The sequence below is a fragment of the Brassica napus genome, chromosome C6 (assembly GCF_020379485.1).
Source record: "Brassica napus cultivar Da-Ae chromosome C6, Da-Ae, whole genome shotgun sequence".
In the NCBI taxonomy this organism is placed as follows: Eukaryota; Viridiplantae; Streptophyta; class Magnoliopsida; order Brassicales; family Brassicaceae; genus Brassica; species Brassica napus.
The window spans coordinates 33,421,092-33,439,867 of NC_063449.1; the positions used below are offsets into that span (position 1 = coordinate 33,421,092).

Below are 18,776 nucleotides of genomic sequence, written 5' to 3' on the forward strand. Positions count from 1 at the left end.
CACAACAGATACATTGCACTTATATTTTCCCTATGACACATTTTGGTATTGAGACGAACAACTGTCGTCTTATATGTTTTTGGCGTGGTAAGAATCTTCTTTTACACACTACAGACAAACCACATGTATATGTACATATATATATATATATATATATAGTTTACACGGAGCTGATGTATATTTACACATATTCCTATATCACAATGACTACTTTGTGTATGTATATTGTATACGATAAGTCTTAATAGCTAAGAGAGTTTAGTGAACCTCAAAGTGGTGAATGAAAGGAATCCCAATTAGAATAGCCATCGGAAATACAACTATTAAAAAGAGAAATATCATCATCTCCTTCATGAACCCATGGAAACCCTAGTGACATTGTAGCTTCTTGCCATATAGAAGAATCATCTGTTACCGGCAAATCAACGTTCATATGCTCCCATGATATCTCCGATCTTGTTCCCCACGATGACATCTCGTTGGATGAACTAGGCGACTCCTCGCTGCTTTTTTCACCCGTGTTGCTGCTTGGCGTTTGGGAGACTTGTGTCCCAGGCGACGCTGTCTCCGGGTAGCTTCTTAAGGACTCAGGAAGGTTGAGGTGAGCATCGGGCCCATATAGCTTACGAGCTGCGGAGTCATAAGCCAGGGCAGCCTCGCGGGAGGTCTCGAAAGTACCTAGCCAAAGACGAGCTCCTCGGTTAGGCTCACGGATCTCAGCGACCCATTTGCCCCAAGTGCGTTGTCTAACGCCTTTGTAAGTGCATGACGCGTTCTCAGGTCCACCTTTTCCTCTCATACAGCCTTTCCTCGAACTAGCGTTGACCGTTCGTTGTTTCTTGTTTGCACCAACCATCATTACCTTTGGCTCTATGGATGACATATGCTGATGTTGACAGCTCGATTGAGTTGTTATAGATGATTTTTGGTGAGTGATAAGGCAAAGATACGAGGAAATGTGTGAGTGTGTATATATAGTGGAAAAGAGTGATGAAACGTGGCAAGGAGGAGAGATGACGGAGGGTCGTGTCGTGTCGAGAAGAGGAAGATGGTGTTGTCTTTGTAATCCTAACACTTGTCTCGAGAGACCCTTCTCTTTTTGGCAGCAAAGATCGTAAACCCAGTCGACAGAGAGAGATGAGTTTTAGAGAGAGATATATGGATAAGGTCATCCGTGATTGGGGAATATAAAAAAATTAATCACTTAGATTGACTGGTGTGAACGCTTTTCAAATTATATTTTTTTCTTTATGGATCCTTAGTATAAAACAGCTAAAAGTAATATAAAACAGCTACAAAAAATCAAATAATGTAAAATATAAGATTTTTATGTCAACTACCCATTTGTAAAGAAAAATATAAGGTTTTTTGGACTAATAGCCAAATGAGCAAAATAATTGATGTCAAATGACAAAAAAAAAAAATTGATGTCAAATCAACTACTTTTTTGTTAAATGGTATTCATATGTCAAATTAAATCGAATACAAAAGCAAAAAAAATAAAAGCCAGCAGAATAAAATTTACTTCATACATCTATACTATTATTTGAGAAGTGAATTTGCTTATTTATCATATTCTCTATGATTTTAGGCTTAGTCATTAAACAATTTTAATTTTAATTTGACTAACTAAAGTTTTAATATCTAATAAATAAATGATATAATTCATTATTTAACTGATTACAAACTAATATTAAAAAAATATCTCAAAAATAAATGAAAAACGTTTTAAAAAAATAATAATAATTCCATGTATTTATTTTGTGTTTATCTACATCTTTATTTCTTATTTATTTATTTATTTATTTTTATAATTAGTATTATATATACACATATCATAACTAGATTTATCATTATACTAAAATATTATAAATAGTTTTATTCAAAATAAAAAAATTGATTTATATTTGTTTGTAAACATAATATGTCATAACATATTTTTAAAAATTATTAAATTTATTTTAGTATTAAAATACTAAAAAGAAGTATATAACAATAACAATAAATTTGATGTATATTTGTTTGTTAATGTGATTTTCGTGATATTTTCATTTTTATTTTTATCATTCATTTGTAAGAATAACTTGTATTTGTTATTTAAGTTGAAAGTTAAATATTTCTTTGTTTTTATTTTTACTAAATTTTTATTGTTATCATCCAGTTTCAAGAATAACTTTCAAAAAAGAATATTTTCAAAATACTTTTTTACAACAAGTACCTTATATTTATGAAAATTTAAAATTTACTTTATTTGCTTTTAATTTTTCAAGAGTTTTAAAGAATTATAACTTTGTTTAAATTAAAATTTTCTCAAATATACATTACATATTGATGTTTTGTTTGTCAACATAGTTGGTCTGCTTGAGTGTTTATTCAATTATTATAGGAAGTATTTCACAATATAATTATACATATATCAATATTTTTATTTACTTTGACTTAATATAATATGTAAAACTGAGTTTGGTTTAACATTCTTGTGCTTTTGATTTATTTTGAGATTTTGTAGGTTATGCTAATTCCTAGAATTTGGTTTAATAAAATCACTTTATATTAACAATTATATATTTGTTTATTTAATTATATCATTGTTTATAAATTAATATAATAAAAATTTGTTCAAGATAACAACATATTTACAAGATATTAGTGTTGTTATCCAAAAATAATGTTTTTAAATCAATAAAAATTAAGAAATTAAGAAATTGAAAGATTCATAAAATAGTATAAATTTAATGTTTTATTTAATTTTTTTGATCTTTAAACTAATAATATATTTATTAATAAATATTTATTAAATAACTATGTCCGTATGTGCGGACAAAACTCCTAGTCTTATTTTGTTTTGAAAATTAACCGTATTAGTTACTGATAAACAAAGATATATTGTTTTCTTTTGTAAGAAAATTACTCATTATTTAGTTTGAAACAAAAACATATGAAACGTAAATACTAATTTACTTTGCAAATAAAAAGATTGGTCAAGCTACGCTGATTATGAAAGATATGTATTGCATAATCCCACTCGTAGATTCTATGAAATCTAATCATAGTTTCAAAAAAAAAAAAGTTCTGTGAAATCTTGTAATCTTTTTGTACATGCAGTCACCAACTTTTTCTTCTTCTAGCTATATTATCCGTTCACTCGGCCTTTTAAGTTTTGACTGTCACGTGGAGTTAATACAGGAAAATACAAGTATGAATGTCTGTAAGGGTCAGTCATGTGGTAGCTAGTATGTACACGCAAACAGAACGAGCGGGGCCCGAAGTTGGTTCCTCGAGAGACAAAACAAAGTTCACTGAACCTTTTCTATTCTTTGTTTCAGAATACATTTGTGGTCGAGAAACACGTGAAAAGCGGCCTCTTCTCTTATTTATTCTTTTAACCGATAACTACAAAGCTCCGGTTCCTATATATCTAAACATATTCCTTCTTTTAAAAAAATGTTTTAGAATATCAAAATAGTTCAAGTATTGAACTTTAGAAATATTATCGTGGAAACTGCTAAACATAACTCACACAATGTAATTGCAAAAGTAAAATCTTTAAACTTCTTCTAGGGGAAAAGTAACATTCTACACAAACTAGTTTAAAAGAGAAAACGAATAAGTAGATTTCAATTTAGTCCTAATATGCTTTTTTTTCAAAAAAAAAAAAAATTAGTCCTAATACTACTAAAATAATATTATTTTGCGTGATTTATTTTGTGTAAAAATACATGACACCGAAAAGAGTAGGGAGTAGGAGTACACTTGTCTCGCACTTAATAAGTACATAGTAGACCCCTTTGGAAAACGCCAGGGCTCGACAAAAAAACTTGAGTCCGAAGAATCAAACCGAACCTCATCCGAAAAATATTACCGAATCCGAATTAAAATTGATTAACTATCCGAACGGGTTCAAAATTTTGGTATCTAAAGAACTAAAACCGAACTGAACCGAAGTATTTCGGGTACCTGAATGTATCTGAAATAGATTTATATACCTAAATATATTAATTATTTTTATATTTAATGTATATTTAAAATATCCAAAATATATAAGATACTTTTAAGTTGTCAAAATTACTGAAAAATATATACAAATAGTCAAAAGTAAATGTCTAAAATAGCTAAAATATAAGCAAAACACCAAAAATACTTGAAAATATCTATTGATTCTCTATCCAAATATTCAAATCAAACCAATTTATTTGTTAAGTTTAGGTATTTTGACATATGTTATTCAAATTTATATGTAATATATTATTTTTTATAGATTTTGAAAAATTTAAAGTATATAATGAATTTTAAAATGTTAAAAATAATTTAAATAGGTTATCCGAACCCGAACCGAACCGAACCCGAACCGAACCCGTAAAGATCCAAACTGAACCCGAACTGAAATTTAGAAATAAACGAATAGAGCTGAAATCTTTGATCCCGAAAACTCAAAATCCGAATAGATCCGAACCGAACCCGAATGGATATCCGAACGCCCACTCCCAGAAAACACTAAAGATGCAAAAAGTTATGGACATAAGCAATTAAACATTCCACTAACGTCAAATTAATGTGAAAGTTCAAAAGAAATAACACTCAAAGATACCACAATGACAAGAAAATTTAACACTCACACATACTTTTCACTTCTTTCATATCACCTAGACATACTATCTACATGTCTAATATTTTATTGGGCTCAAATGACTTAACTACCCCATAACCGCATTAGTTTAGTTACATTTACGCAAGTTTAAATTTTTTTTCATCTCCACAAATTTACCCACTTTCCTCATCTCTTTCATCTCTACTCTTTTACGAACCCTAGATATCGCAAAATTCTCTTTCCCCGCCGCAGCTGTAGATTCACGGCGTTTTTGTCGCCGAGATTCACTTAGTTCTCTGATTCCTTCATTCTATACTCACCCCTGCTAGACAAAGTAAATTAACGCTGTTTCCGTCGCTTTCATCCTCAAGAGAATCACGGCCGCCCCGTTATCCTCTTTTCCAACCCTCAATGAATGATATGTCTTACCTTATCTGTTTTGTTGATTCCTTTTTCCTGAACCTTAATTCTCAATAGCTCTATTTGCCTCTTCATGCAGACACTGGAGAGAGTTCCCGTCCGTATCGCCGTCTACCGGAATGTCTATTTGCAACAAACTGATTCCCAATGAAACGGTTAAACGTATATTCCAAACCTGACATACTCTGTTTCGTCAGGCATGTCCTTCGTGGTTCCGATGAGTTTGAGGTCATAAGGAACTCTTGCTTTGAGTCTATAAATCACCGAAAGTGCCCTCTAATGATTTAAAAGCACCAGTCAAAATACGAAAAATCAATACAAAAGCTTACTATTTTCTAAAATATCATTATTTTCAACAAACAAATTAATTCAAAATAAAAAATAATTACATATTAATCAAAGTAAACTAAAAAATAAAAAGAATTAACTTGACATATATACTACGTTAACATCAAACATAAAATTATTAGTATTTTTTAAAAGAACAAAAACTTGAAAAATCAAAGCAGTAGGAACTTAAAACACATATATTTAGAAAGTTAAAGCTACACATTCTGTAGTATAGAATATCCAAAAGCTACCCACATAATTCAAAATTACCAAGATTTTCAAAATCTACTTATTTAAAAATAAAATAAATCAATATAAAATAATGTAAACAAACATAAAGAATATTTTTAAAATTAATAACTCTATATACGTGCCAATTAAATTGATAAAAAATTATGTTGTGACTTTTGAGTATGTTAAAACATAGAAATATCATATATATTGAATAAAAATATATAATTAATATAAATATTGCTATACTAATAAAATAAAAAGAAATTAACATGATATATAATATAAAACTTGTTTTTATCTCCAAAGTAGTTGTGTAGACTATAAATAATCATTTAATTTATAATAATACAATTTATTTAAATGGATATTTTCTTTTTTTTTCTACCGAGTTAATTCGTTCTTTGGCTTTCAATACATTCACAAAAAGATATTTTAAAAAGAACTGCTAATAAGAATAATCCACTTTATGTGAAACACATAATGTTGATAAGAATTTTATTTATCAAGAGTCTAAAGACACACATCTAATTAGTTAGTTGGATGGATAAGCCGGTGAGAGTCTTATCAAAAATGTAATATTTTCTAAAATTTCAAAAGTTTTATCACACATTTTGTCTAAGACTAATAAGAATTATGATAGGTTACTTTAATGTATGATTAAAATGTATGATAAGAATAATTAAATGTATGGTAAAAATATTACACATTAAATATTATGCAAATAGATTAATCGAGCAACATGATGGGGAAAATGATGATAATTTTTTTATACAAAGTGTATTAATAGTTTATATATGTCGAGAAATGTACATAATATTTAAAAAATTATATTTTATAAGCATTATAAATACCTTTATAAACATAATATATTCATTTATAAAAACAAAAAATAAATCAAGAAGTAATTAGCTTAAAGCTATAATTTTATAGAATACATAAGTAGAAAGACAGAAAATAATATTTAAATAAATTTACTCAAAAATAAAGATTATATATTAGTTATATTTAACATTATTATAAAACTAAATTAAATTATTAATAAAGATTCGCGCGTAGCACGAGTATAAAATCTAGTTAATTGGAAAAGTCAGGAACATAATACTAAGAAAGATTATGCGTATAGATATGGCCGTTTAAACGAAATTGAGCAAATCAAACATACAGATAAACAATGGCCCATTAGAAGTTCATTAAATAAAATGCCCACTTCTTGATGGATATAAACTTTTTGCGGATATATAATATTTTCTCTGTTCCTAAAAAATTCATGTTCTAGAATTTTCACATTTTTTTAATAAAACATATTAAAACTTAACTATAAATGCATAGTTTTTTGTAATTTTATATTTCTTATATGTTTAAACCAATAAGATTTTAAGAAATTCAATTAATGTTCTTGAACTTCACAATTTCTCATTATTAGTTGACAAAAATTACATTGAAAATATAAAATATGTATTTTTTTTAAACAAAAATTTTCTCTAAAATATGGATCTTTTAGGAACGGAGAAAGTAAGCCAAACTTGCTGCCACATAATTGTTTCCATGAACGAGAGCTCGTTTCAATAACAAGAAGAAGACTAGTTCCAAAATATACATTGTAAAAAGAAAAGAAAAATAAAAAAAGATTATTATCGTAACTTAAACTCAAATTGATACTAAAATAACCACAAATCAGTGGACGATTAAGAGACCAGTAGAAAGTGTAATAGGATAAAGACGAGTTTAAGGCACGTGGGCTTTGGTAGGGGTGGGCAAAAACCCAAACCGAACCAACCAAACCGAAGTTAAACCGAAGCAAACCAAACCAAACCGTGCTCTTTATGTAATTCAATTGGTTCATGTTTTACTCAACCCGAACGGTTTGGTTTGGTTTGGGTTTAAACCGAACCAAACCGAACCAAACCGATAATCCAATATATATATAGTAAAAATATATATGATATATATATATATGTATTAACATATTGCAAATTTTAGTTAAAGTTTCGTTTTTCATTTTTTCATAACTTCCATATCTTTTAAAAATATTATAAATACGATTCAAATAATACTATTATATATAAAATCATGTAGCATAAGTTTTTATATTCTCACTCTATCGTTTATGAGTTGATTATTTTTTAATAAAAGTATAAAACTGATGCTTTTATATTTTATAACCAACCCGAACTACACCGAACCAAACTAGACCATAATAATGTAAACCGAACTAAATCTAAACCAAACCGAACTGAACCGAACCAAATTAAACCCAAACCGAACTCAAACTAAAGCTACTTTGGTTTTAATTGGTTTGAGTTTTATAAAACCCAAATTACCCAAACCAAACCGAACCCAAACCGAACCCGAAACTAAACCGAATTGCCCACCCCTAGGCTTTGGGATCGTTTGCAGTGTTGCCACAAAACCACTCTTATGCAAATCCAATCGATATTAGTTTTTCTGAAACAAAACTAGCTAATGATCGCTTTGGTATAAAAAAACGAATCAGTGCTTTGGACAAACCATATGCAATGTTGTGTTTTTCCGTTCAGTAGTATAACTAAACTAGATTAGACTTTCTTTTTTTTTTTTGGTAAAAAAACTAGATTAGACTTTGTTTGAGGAACCAGAGTGTAATAATTAATAAAGAAACGTTTGAGAAAGCAAAAAGTGTTGTCGGATAATCGTTTGTTTTCATATATCTACAAGTCACCCCTCATTGGCCGTGTGAGCTTTTTGAGAAGGAATGACTTATTATTACCATGGTGTATTTGTTATGTTTTCTTGTGTATTTTGCTGAATTTGAGTGATGAGTTTTTTAAAAAGATAATGGATTCCAAGACTCGTGCATTTTCTTAAGACGAGACTCATGTTATGTAAAATTAATATTTTCTAAAGGAGCAGACTTCTCCCGACGAAACTTGAACATGAGAATTGATGAGATTTTAGTTGAAACTTTGATTGGTTTAAGAGTTCTGGCCATGATTCTGTTTTGGGTTCTTGAATATGGGTTATTGAATCAGTTGCTCACATTGATGTTGGAACTCGTTTTTGACAAAGTGGTGTGGACCAATTTTCCGATGGGTTTTTTGACGGAGACGTCTGTCGGAAGAACCGGAACTTGGGCACGATGCAATCGTCACCGTGAACACTATGAGTTAGTGTATTTGGTTGTCAAAATCAGAATTATGTTGAATGAAAAATGGAGGTCCAAAGTGAGTGACGTGCAAAACTTATAAAGTTTTAAATTTGGCTAAATATAAAATATTTAGCAAATTGGATCACTTTGGATATATGGGTTGGAATTTGAACTTAAATTCGTTAATTGGACATTATATCAATCAACTTATTTAGTTATTCTTATTCATGCTAATTTGTATATTTATATATAAAATTATAAACCCAAGCAAAGTATAATAAAGGTTGTTGAATTGGTCAAAACCAAGACATTACTTTGCAAAGCTAACTTACAAGAATCTTGGAAATCAATGTCATTACTACAATTGATTCGTACGTTGGCTGACTCCTTAGATTGCATAACGTGCACTTCCTTTTGATTATAAAAGGAGAGCACTTGTGTAGAAAGCAACATACCCGAGACAATTATTATTATTTTGCTTCTTTCACTTTAATATTTTCTTTGAATCTGATAATATACACAAAACTAGTTTTGCCAGGCTTCTGATAGAGTGACGTAAATCAGAAGATTTTTTGCAGTTGTATCTTGGGACTCATTACGTTATCGAACCGTCGCACTACGGGACGTATTTTGAGTTAAGGAAAGAGATAATATCTCGCATTTGCAGTTGTATCGTCTTTTTCTTAATCTTTGGTATAGTTTTATCAAATTTATTCTTTACAATATTCAGTTCTCCGTAGTTTATATAATACGGTCCTATCAATTGATTCTCTTCAAAAGGTTTGTGTTGGCTGCTCCGGTCTACGAAAAATTGAAACTCGATAAATAGTTCAAATAAAAGAAGAAGAAAAAAAGAAAATTTATTTAAAACATACAGCAAAAAATAAAATATATTTTTAATTTAAAACACACACAAATAAAATAAAGAAAACTGAAATAAACATTTATTAGTATGGAGTCTATGGACACGTGTTTCCAAAAAAAAAGGTCTATGGAACAAAGCCGTTTAACTTCGTCTAGCGTCTACAAAAGAAATTTTTTCGTCCAAGTCTTATGTTTTTGGTCACTTTCACCAACCTCACGTCCGACACATCTACCTTATTAATTTCGTTTTGCATCATTTAAGTTTAAATTTTTAATTTTTATAAAAATAATTAGAAAAAAAACGGGGGGGGGGGGGGGGGGGGGAAGCATTGGAACAAATACATTCACGCTGTAATTGACACATGACAGCTTCACGACGATTTGAGAATTAATATGCTGACGTGTCACGTGTAGAGAGTTTCTCAGTTAAACTCTACATTAATGTGTTCACACTATGTACTTTACGATTTTTTTCAATATAAAACTCACACTATCCGGATTTTTGGTTCGAATCATAACGGATAAAAAATCGAAAGCTAAATAATATATAGTATATATTTTTTTTTACCGATAGAGATGGGCAAAATATTCATAAATTTTGATTCGATTCATTATCCATTTTGATTCGAACAGAAAAATCTGGATATCCGTAACTCTACGAAGCAAATCAAATACTAAAATGCAATATCCGTAAAAAAAACAAATCACAAAGACAAATATTTTAAGGAACGTATATCCAATTCTATCTGTAATATGCATATATATACATATATTTAAAGAATAATATAAATGTATATAAGTTATATATATTATAGTTTATATAAGTTTTACAATATTTTTATGTATTAAATTTATTATATTAGGTATTAGAATTTAAAAAGATAAATAATGTTTTATTTTTGTAATAAAATATTATTATTTTATATTTTTCATTTATTTTTAAAAAATTATTTTATTTACTAATCAAATCAGATATCCTTTAAAATTCTATAAAAATTCAGATTTCCGAGTTACCAAATATCCGTGTGGCTACAGATCGAATCGACACCAATGCCTCCAAATACCCAGATATCCGACCCGTGCCCACCCCTATTTACGAATACATTGGAACAAATACATTCACACTGTAATTGACACATGACAACTTCACGACGATTTGAAAATTAGTACGCTGGCGTGTCACGTGTAGAGGGCTTCTCAGCTAAACTCTACATTAATGTGTTCACACTATGTACTTTACGATTTTTTTTCAATATAAAACTCACACTATCCGGATTTTTGGTTCGAATCATAACGGATAAAAGATCGAAAGCTAAATAATATATATATATATTTTTTTTTTACGGATAGAGATGGGCAAAATATTCATAAATTTTGATTCGATTCATTATCCATTTTGATTCGAACAGAAAAATCTGGATATCCGTAACTCTACGAAGCAAATCAAATACTAAAATGCAATATCCGTAAAAAAAAAAAAACAAATCACAAAGACCAATATTTTTAGGAACATATATCCAATTCTATCCGTAATATGCATATATATACATATATTTAAAGAATAATATATATGTATATAAGTTATATATATTATAGTTTATATAAGTTTTACAATATTTTTATGTATTAAATTTATTATATTAGGTATTAGAATTTAAAAGGTTAAATAATGCTTTATTTTTGTAATAAATATTATTATTTTATATTATTTTATATTTTTCATTTATTTTTTTAAAATTATTTTATTTACTAATCAAATCAGATATCCTTTAAAATTCTATAAAAATTCAGATTTCCGAGTTACCAAATATCCGTGTGGCTACAGATCGAATCGACACGAATGCCTCCAAATACCCAGATATTCGATCCGTGCCTACCCCTATTTACGGATACAATTTATTTTTTTTATATGAAAAAAATTCACTAATGTCTTGCCCTATTTTATTTTTAATTAATTTTTTTTTAAGAATTTTTATCTTTCATGTGTTATTTTGAACGAAAATGTCAATTAATATTAATTAGTAGTATTTTTATATATTTATCAACCATCTTTATATACTTTTACATACACATATATGTGCATATTGACGTGAGCACCTTATAGCTAAGTGTTCACCACTGAAGTATTTATTTTTTTTGGATACTTCTTTCACTATCAACCAAATTGTAGTGAAATGATTTGTCTTAATAATTTTTTTTCATTTTCTATATCTATTATCCGTTTAGAAACTATAATATGAAACTATTGGTTCAACATCACGACTATCTAAAATTTATAACATGAAAACAAATAAATAATAATAATTTTCGGTTATCACCAGAAAAATCAAAAATATCAAACATTTTAACCTAACAAACCAAAATAAATATTCCTTTAGAATGACGGTAATATTTTACAAGATTAAAAACCAAAACAAACAACCTAAAACTGAACCGATATCCAGATTAAACAGATTTAATGTGTCATTATTAAAAAAATAACGAAACTAATAATCACATCCCGCGCAATGCGCAGGTTATTACCTAATCTATTATTATAAAGTAGTGTTTTCTATTCTCTCAGCTTGTCACGTCATCAAGTCGAAGTCTCTCATTACAACACGTGTCCCTCCCCAAAGTACTCAGTGTTTCATTAATTCATGTATTCCGGTGAGTTTAATTCATTACGCATTCATTTTGAAGTGTTTTTGTTCCTTTGAATTTAGGCTTTGCATTTACCTTATTGGAGCTTCATATCTTGTTATTTATGTTTTCTGAAAAACAAAAGTCCAGCCCGAGTGAAAGGTAAACAACTGATTTTTCACGACATCTTGGATTCATCGTTTTTCTCGATCTGACTTCCTCATATAGGATTCATCGATTCATCATCAGACGAATCCATCGACGCTACGAACCTTCGCCCTTAATGGAGTTTCATGAAGTTAGGTGAGACGAATCTTCGTGAAGAACCTTTAGGTCAGATTTTGTTAGCGTCTGTTCGTCTGACATTATTCTACTCAAAAACGTTACAGATTCATTGATTCATCGACATTAAGAACCATCTTTACTCCTCCTCTAGGCGGTGTATATCACCTATAAAAAGGTCAGCCCTCTTTTCATGAACATCATCCTCTCAATTCCTAAAAACATCCCCTATATATTAATTGAGAAACATTACAACTTCTTTTTGTAGCCACGTGTCATCATTAGGGTCATTATTAAAATCATTAGAGAAATAAGTTGATCCATCTAATTATATAATAATTTTTTTATTAAAGTAACCATAAATTCATTATTAATGTTCTTTATTATTTTCTTAAATAAAAGTTACAGAATTGCCTAACATGGCTCAAATATATTTGGCAATTAAAAATTTTGAATAATAAAGAATTGATAAAATTAGTGTATCTTTTATCATATATGTTTAATTTTAAACTATTAAAATAAATTAAAAACCACATAACCATATAATAAAAATTTAGATCTGTCTGTATATGTTATACATTGAATTTTTGAAACGACTATAAGTTACTAAAACTATTAAAAGTCTCACATTCAAATTTTGTGATCCATGATTTAAAATTTTTGTTATGAAAAAATACAAATGATTACAAAATCATATAAGTAATATTTTTAATTTAATTAATTATTAAAATTAAAATAATATATATTATATATATACCGTTTTAAATTAAACAATAAACCATGAAAATACATAAATATTTTAATTTCAAAATTTACTTTGAATAAGGTTTTTTGATAAAAACTTTGAACAAAAATTAACAACTTATTTTTTAAAAAATTATAAATTACTAAAACTATTAATTCCACAATAAAAATTGTGTTATCATTAATTTAAAAATTTTGGTATAAAAATACAAATGATCAAAAAATCATATGAATAGAAAGCATCATTCAATAGAAATTAATATTAAAAATATACTATGTATTTTAAAATAATTTAAATTTAATTACATATCCTATCAAATAGAAAAAAATTATTGTTCGAATTACTAAATTCATTTATATGTTCGCATCAATTTAATTATATATGTAATAAATACTTATTTTTAATTATTCAATATATAATTATTATTTCATAATATGTAAAAATATATAATACATAAAACAATTTTTATGTATAATGTTCATTCACCTAGTTATTTATTACACAACCTCCACAGAACCCTTCGGACATGGAATCGGCCTATCAGACAGCTCAAATCTCTTCCGTTTCTATTGTTGTGATAATTATTCTTTCCTATGTCATTCTCTTCATTTTAATTGCTGGGAATAATTATTCTTCCTTATCTCATATAAAATTGGATGGTTGAAATGTGTTTTTACCGGGTTTTTCGTTACAAGGAAGACTTTGGGTAGTCGCCAACTGTTTGTTAAGGCATTTAATCCCTCAATTAAGCAATTAAGCAGACACATTTCTTCCTCAGAAAACACTCCCTCCAAATCAATTTTTCTAAGCTACCTCAAACAAAATAAACAAAAAAGTTAGCTCCATTTAACATTTTTTTATTTGGTAACAAAGTATTTATTTATAGTAAAATATAATTATAGAGTTTTCGAACATATTAAAATTGAAATAATATTTGTTTGTAAATATTATTTTCTCTCGCTAAAACACTTTCCATAATGATGAGCTAATCATATTTCAGAAATTTTAAATATTCTCAATAATATTCCCTAAAATAATAATATGTACCAACATCAACTATTAAATAGTAAGTAACACAGATAAAAACCATTTTTAGGAATAAAACATCAATGCAGTAGGAACAGAAGGTATATATGATGATGATATGTTGAAATTTTCTCCGTTTTATTAACATGTAAGAAAAAAAAAACAGAAAATCCTTAAAATGATGTTAATTAAGTTTCCACCTTCGCACGTCACTTAATGAAAAATATGTGGCCGCTGTATTACTTGAACATAACACGTATAGTTTAACTATCCTAAAAATTATTATCTGCTTCTAATTACAATTTTTTAAAAATAAATGTTATACATTAATTTCATCCCAAATGGGCAAATTGGAGGTTACATCGGCCGGTGTACCGGAAAACGGTGATTCTAGGTTACAGAAACAGATCCTAATTAACAAATTTTACAAAGAGTTTTTTCGTTATGATAATTTTAACAACTTTTTTTTTTGACGACGATAGTTTTAACAACTGTGTATAGTAAAGAAGGAGTATCATGTTAACACATGTTTCATGCTCGCTTATAATCAGGGATTTGCAATTATATTGGAAATAAAAACATATGTTGTTGGTTCACACTAACCTACGATTTTATCAGCACAACCACAACCACAACCAATTTGAGATTCTTTAGTCAACTAATCAATTAAGCTTTGGTGGACAAGTTTAATGGTAAAACAATTCAGCGGTTGCTTGAATTTGTATCCAAGCTATGAGACTTACACCATGATTAACCCCAGTCTCTTAACTAGGATTTTTAGTTTCGGTTAAGAGACGGTTCTTAGTTTTTCCTAGATTTTAACCAAGAAAAGCTAAGAACCGTCTTTTAAATAAGAGATATAATTCACTACAAGAAAACAAAACTATAGCGACGAAAATTAACGAGGAAATTTAATCCTCGTAAATTTACGTCGACTTTACGAGTATCTTACGAGAAAATTTAAAAGCAACGTTAGTTCGTCGTAAAATAACGACGAAATCATGTCCTCGTAAAAACAACGTAACATAATGTGGTTTTTACGAGGAAAAATGGTTTCCTCGTAAACTCGACGTAACAATAGCGTCTACTTTACGAGGAAATATTTTAAGTTTATTTAACGACAAAATTTCGAGTCCACCAACTTTGTAGTTGTAACACGTTTTTCGTTTCGGCTACCTAACTAAATTTCGTCGTAAATTCCTAGTAAACTTTCAACAACCAGATTCGAAAATTTCCTATAAATATGGACGTTTGAACATCATTTTAAACACACCAACAAGAAAAAAATAAAAACTTGAAAGAAAAAAAAAATGTCGGCCTCCAGGAATATTTTCGAGTTGCGGAGGTGGATGTATATGCACAGAAATGCTAACGGGAGAGTGACGAAAGAATACCTCGAAGGGCTGGAGACATTTATGCATCAAGCAGATTTCACACCGCACGCCCAAGAAAGCGGTAAGATGTTCTGTCCTTGTCGGAAATGCAACAATTCAAAATTGGCAAATCGTGAAAATGTTTGGAAGCATTTAATAAATAGAGGTTTCACGCCAAATTACTATATCTGGTTTCAACATGGAGAATGTTATAATTATCATGAGAATGAAGCTAGTAGTAGTAATAGCAATTTTCAGGAAGAACCGGTTGATCATCATTTGCATAATGAACATAGTTACCATCAGGAGGAGAAGATTGTAGATTATGATAGGGTTCATGATATGGTAGCTGATGCATTCGTAGCTCATGATGAAGATCAATAACCTAACATAGATGCAAAAAGGTTTTATGAAATGTTTGATACTGCGAATCAGCCACTTTACAGTGGTTGTAGAGAAGGTCTCTCTAAATTGTCGTTGGCTGCTAGAATGATGAATATTAAAACTGATCACAATCTACCTGAAAGTTGCATGAATGAATGGACAGACTTGTTTAAAGAGTATTTGCCGGAAGACAATGTGTCTGCTGATTCTTATTATGAGATTTAGAAACTGGTTTATAGTCTTGGGTTGTTTTCGGAGATGATAGACGTTTGCATCGACAATTGCATGATCTACTAGGGAGATGATGAGAAGTTAGAAGAATGTCGATGCTGCAAGAAGCCACAAGGACGAGGACGTAATAGGGTACCGTACCAAATGATGTGGTACCTACCAATTACAGACAAATTGAAAAGATTGTACCAATCTGAGCAGACTGCCGGAGGGATGAGATGGTATGCCGAGCATACTCAGACGGATGGTGAGATGACTCATCCATCAGATGCAAGAGCCTGGAAACATTTTAACAAAGTACATCCGGAATTCGCTAGCAATAGCCGGAATGTGTATCTCGGATTATGCACAGATGGATTTAGTCCATTCGGAATGTCAGGGAGACAATATTTATTGTGGCCAGTCTTTCTTACGCCATACAACCTGCCACCGGAGATGTGCATGCAACGGGAGTTGTTATTCTTGACCATATTAATACCTGGTCCGAACCATCCAAAAAGGTCTCTGGATGTTTTCCTACAACCACTGATAAAAGAGTTGAAGGATTTGTGGTCAACAGGGGTGAGGACGTATGACTGCTCAACGAAGACGAATTTTACGGTGTGAGCGATGCTTTTGTGGACCATAACTGACTTTCCTGCCTATGGGATGTTGTCTGGATGGACTACACATGGGAGATTAGCTTGTCCATATTGTAATGGAACGACATATGCGTTTAAACTGAAGAATAGTAGGAAGATAAGTTGGTTCGATTGTCACCGTCGATTTCTTCCCATTGGCCATCCGTACCGAAGAAACAAGAAATTTTTTTGGCACAAAAGGGTTGTGAGAGACATTCCTCCTCCATATCTAACTGGGGAACAAATTGAAGCGAAAATCGATTACTACGGAACTAACGAAACAGTTTGTTGTGGAGGTAATTGGCATGTCCCCGGTAATATGCCTGATTTTTACGGTGTTCGGCACAACTGACACAAGAATAGTATATTTTGGGAGTTGCCATATTGGAAGGATCTTCTTCTGCGGCACAACCTCGATGTGATGCATATAGAGAAGAATTTCTTTGAGAACATCATGAATACAATATTGAATGTCCCAGGGAAGATAAAAGAGAACATAAAATCGAGGTTGGACTTGCCGAATATTTGCTCAAGAAGTGAGTTACATATAAAAAGCAATGGACAAGTTCCAGTTCCGATATTCAGATTGTCTTCAGAAAAAAAGTCGGTGTTGTTCAACTGGGTGGCATCAGAAGTGAAGTTCCCCGATGGGTATGTTTCAAATCTTTCTAGATGTATTGAAAAGGATCAAAAGTTCTCCGGGATGAAGAGTCATGATTGTCATGTCTTTATGCAACGACTACTTCCCTTTGCATTTGCGGAGCTACTTCCAACAAACGTACATGAAGCACTTGCAGGTAGTATATCATAACGCATTAATTTTATAATGGTTTAGTTTTCAATAATATATGACTACTAATGTGTTTAATTGTTTTTGGAATATACAAGGCATTGGAGCATTTTTCAGGGATCTGAGCACACGCACTCTTAAAGAAGAAGTCGTAGAACAACTTCATGAGAACATTCCCATATTATCGTGCAACTTGGAGAAGATATTTCCTCCGGGATTTTTTGACGTCATGGAGCATCTAGCTGTCCACCTCCCATATGAGGCATTGCTTCGTGGACCTGTACATTATGGATGGATGCATCAGTATGAGCGAGCCATGAAATATTTGATGGGAAAAGCAAAAAAACCTCGCAAAAGTTGAAGGTTCTATAATTGCTGGAAGTTTGACGGAAGAAACTTCTCACTTCATATCGTACTACTTTGCGTCAAAACTACGTACCCGGAAAAGAGCTCCAAGAAGATATGATGATGGTGGTGTCGCGCCAACATATGTAGTTGCTGGTGTTCCAGACATCTTTAGCCAGATTGGACGAATCGGTGGGAAATTAAAAGAGGTTTGGTGGTCGAGTGAAGAAGACGTCATAGTGGACACACCTATATTCTACTTAATTGCGAGAATCCATTGATGCGTTATTTTGAAAGGTAACATATATGGACACTTCTAAACACATATAAGTACAAATTATATAATTGCCAAAGATTAATTAATATAAAATGTGATTTTACAGCCTATTTGTTTCTCAAGTCGAAGAAACATTTTCAGGTATATCCACAAGTGACGTAGACAAAAGGAAAGATCAACACTTTATTAAGTGGTTGAAGAATCAGGTATTAACTCAAACTCTTAATTTTTTCAGGTCGATCAAACTCTTTTTTCATACATGATCTGTATTTCAACGTTCTCTTTATTTTTGCAGGTTGATTATGACGACGACCCAGATTACCCTACGTGGTTTCACGAAGTAATTCAAACTCCACTTGCAAAGGTCACCACATCACAGATGTATTTCACACGAGGCTATACTTTTCACACATATGAGTATGGTAGACAACGCGCGACCAGTAACTATGGAATATGTGTGAAAGGCGAAACAGATTTCTACGGAATCTTGCAGGAGATTATTGAAGTGGAATTTCCAGGGT

The 18,776-nt window shown here is 30.3% G+C and overlaps 1 protein-coding gene across 1 annotated transcript; it reads right to left on the minus strand.

The window, feature by feature from the left end:
* Window positions 1–263: 263 nt before the first annotated feature.
* On the minus strand, window positions 264–1,322 carry LOC106353535 (dehydration-responsive element-binding protein 2D). Its single transcript, XM_013793298.3, has one exon. The coding sequence runs from the start codon at window positions 881–883 to the stop codon at window positions 269–271; it is 615 nt and encodes a 204-aa protein (XP_013648752.1). The 5' UTR covers window positions 884–1,322; the 3' UTR covers window positions 264–268.
* Between the last annotated feature and the right edge of the window lie 17,454 nt (window positions 1,323–18,776).

What these genes read in the sequence shown, in the direction of transcription:
- LOC106353535 (XM_013793298.3), bottom strand. Translation starts at nt 883, where the DNA reads ATGTCATCCATAGAGCCAAAGGTAATGATGGTTGGTGCAAACAAGAAA.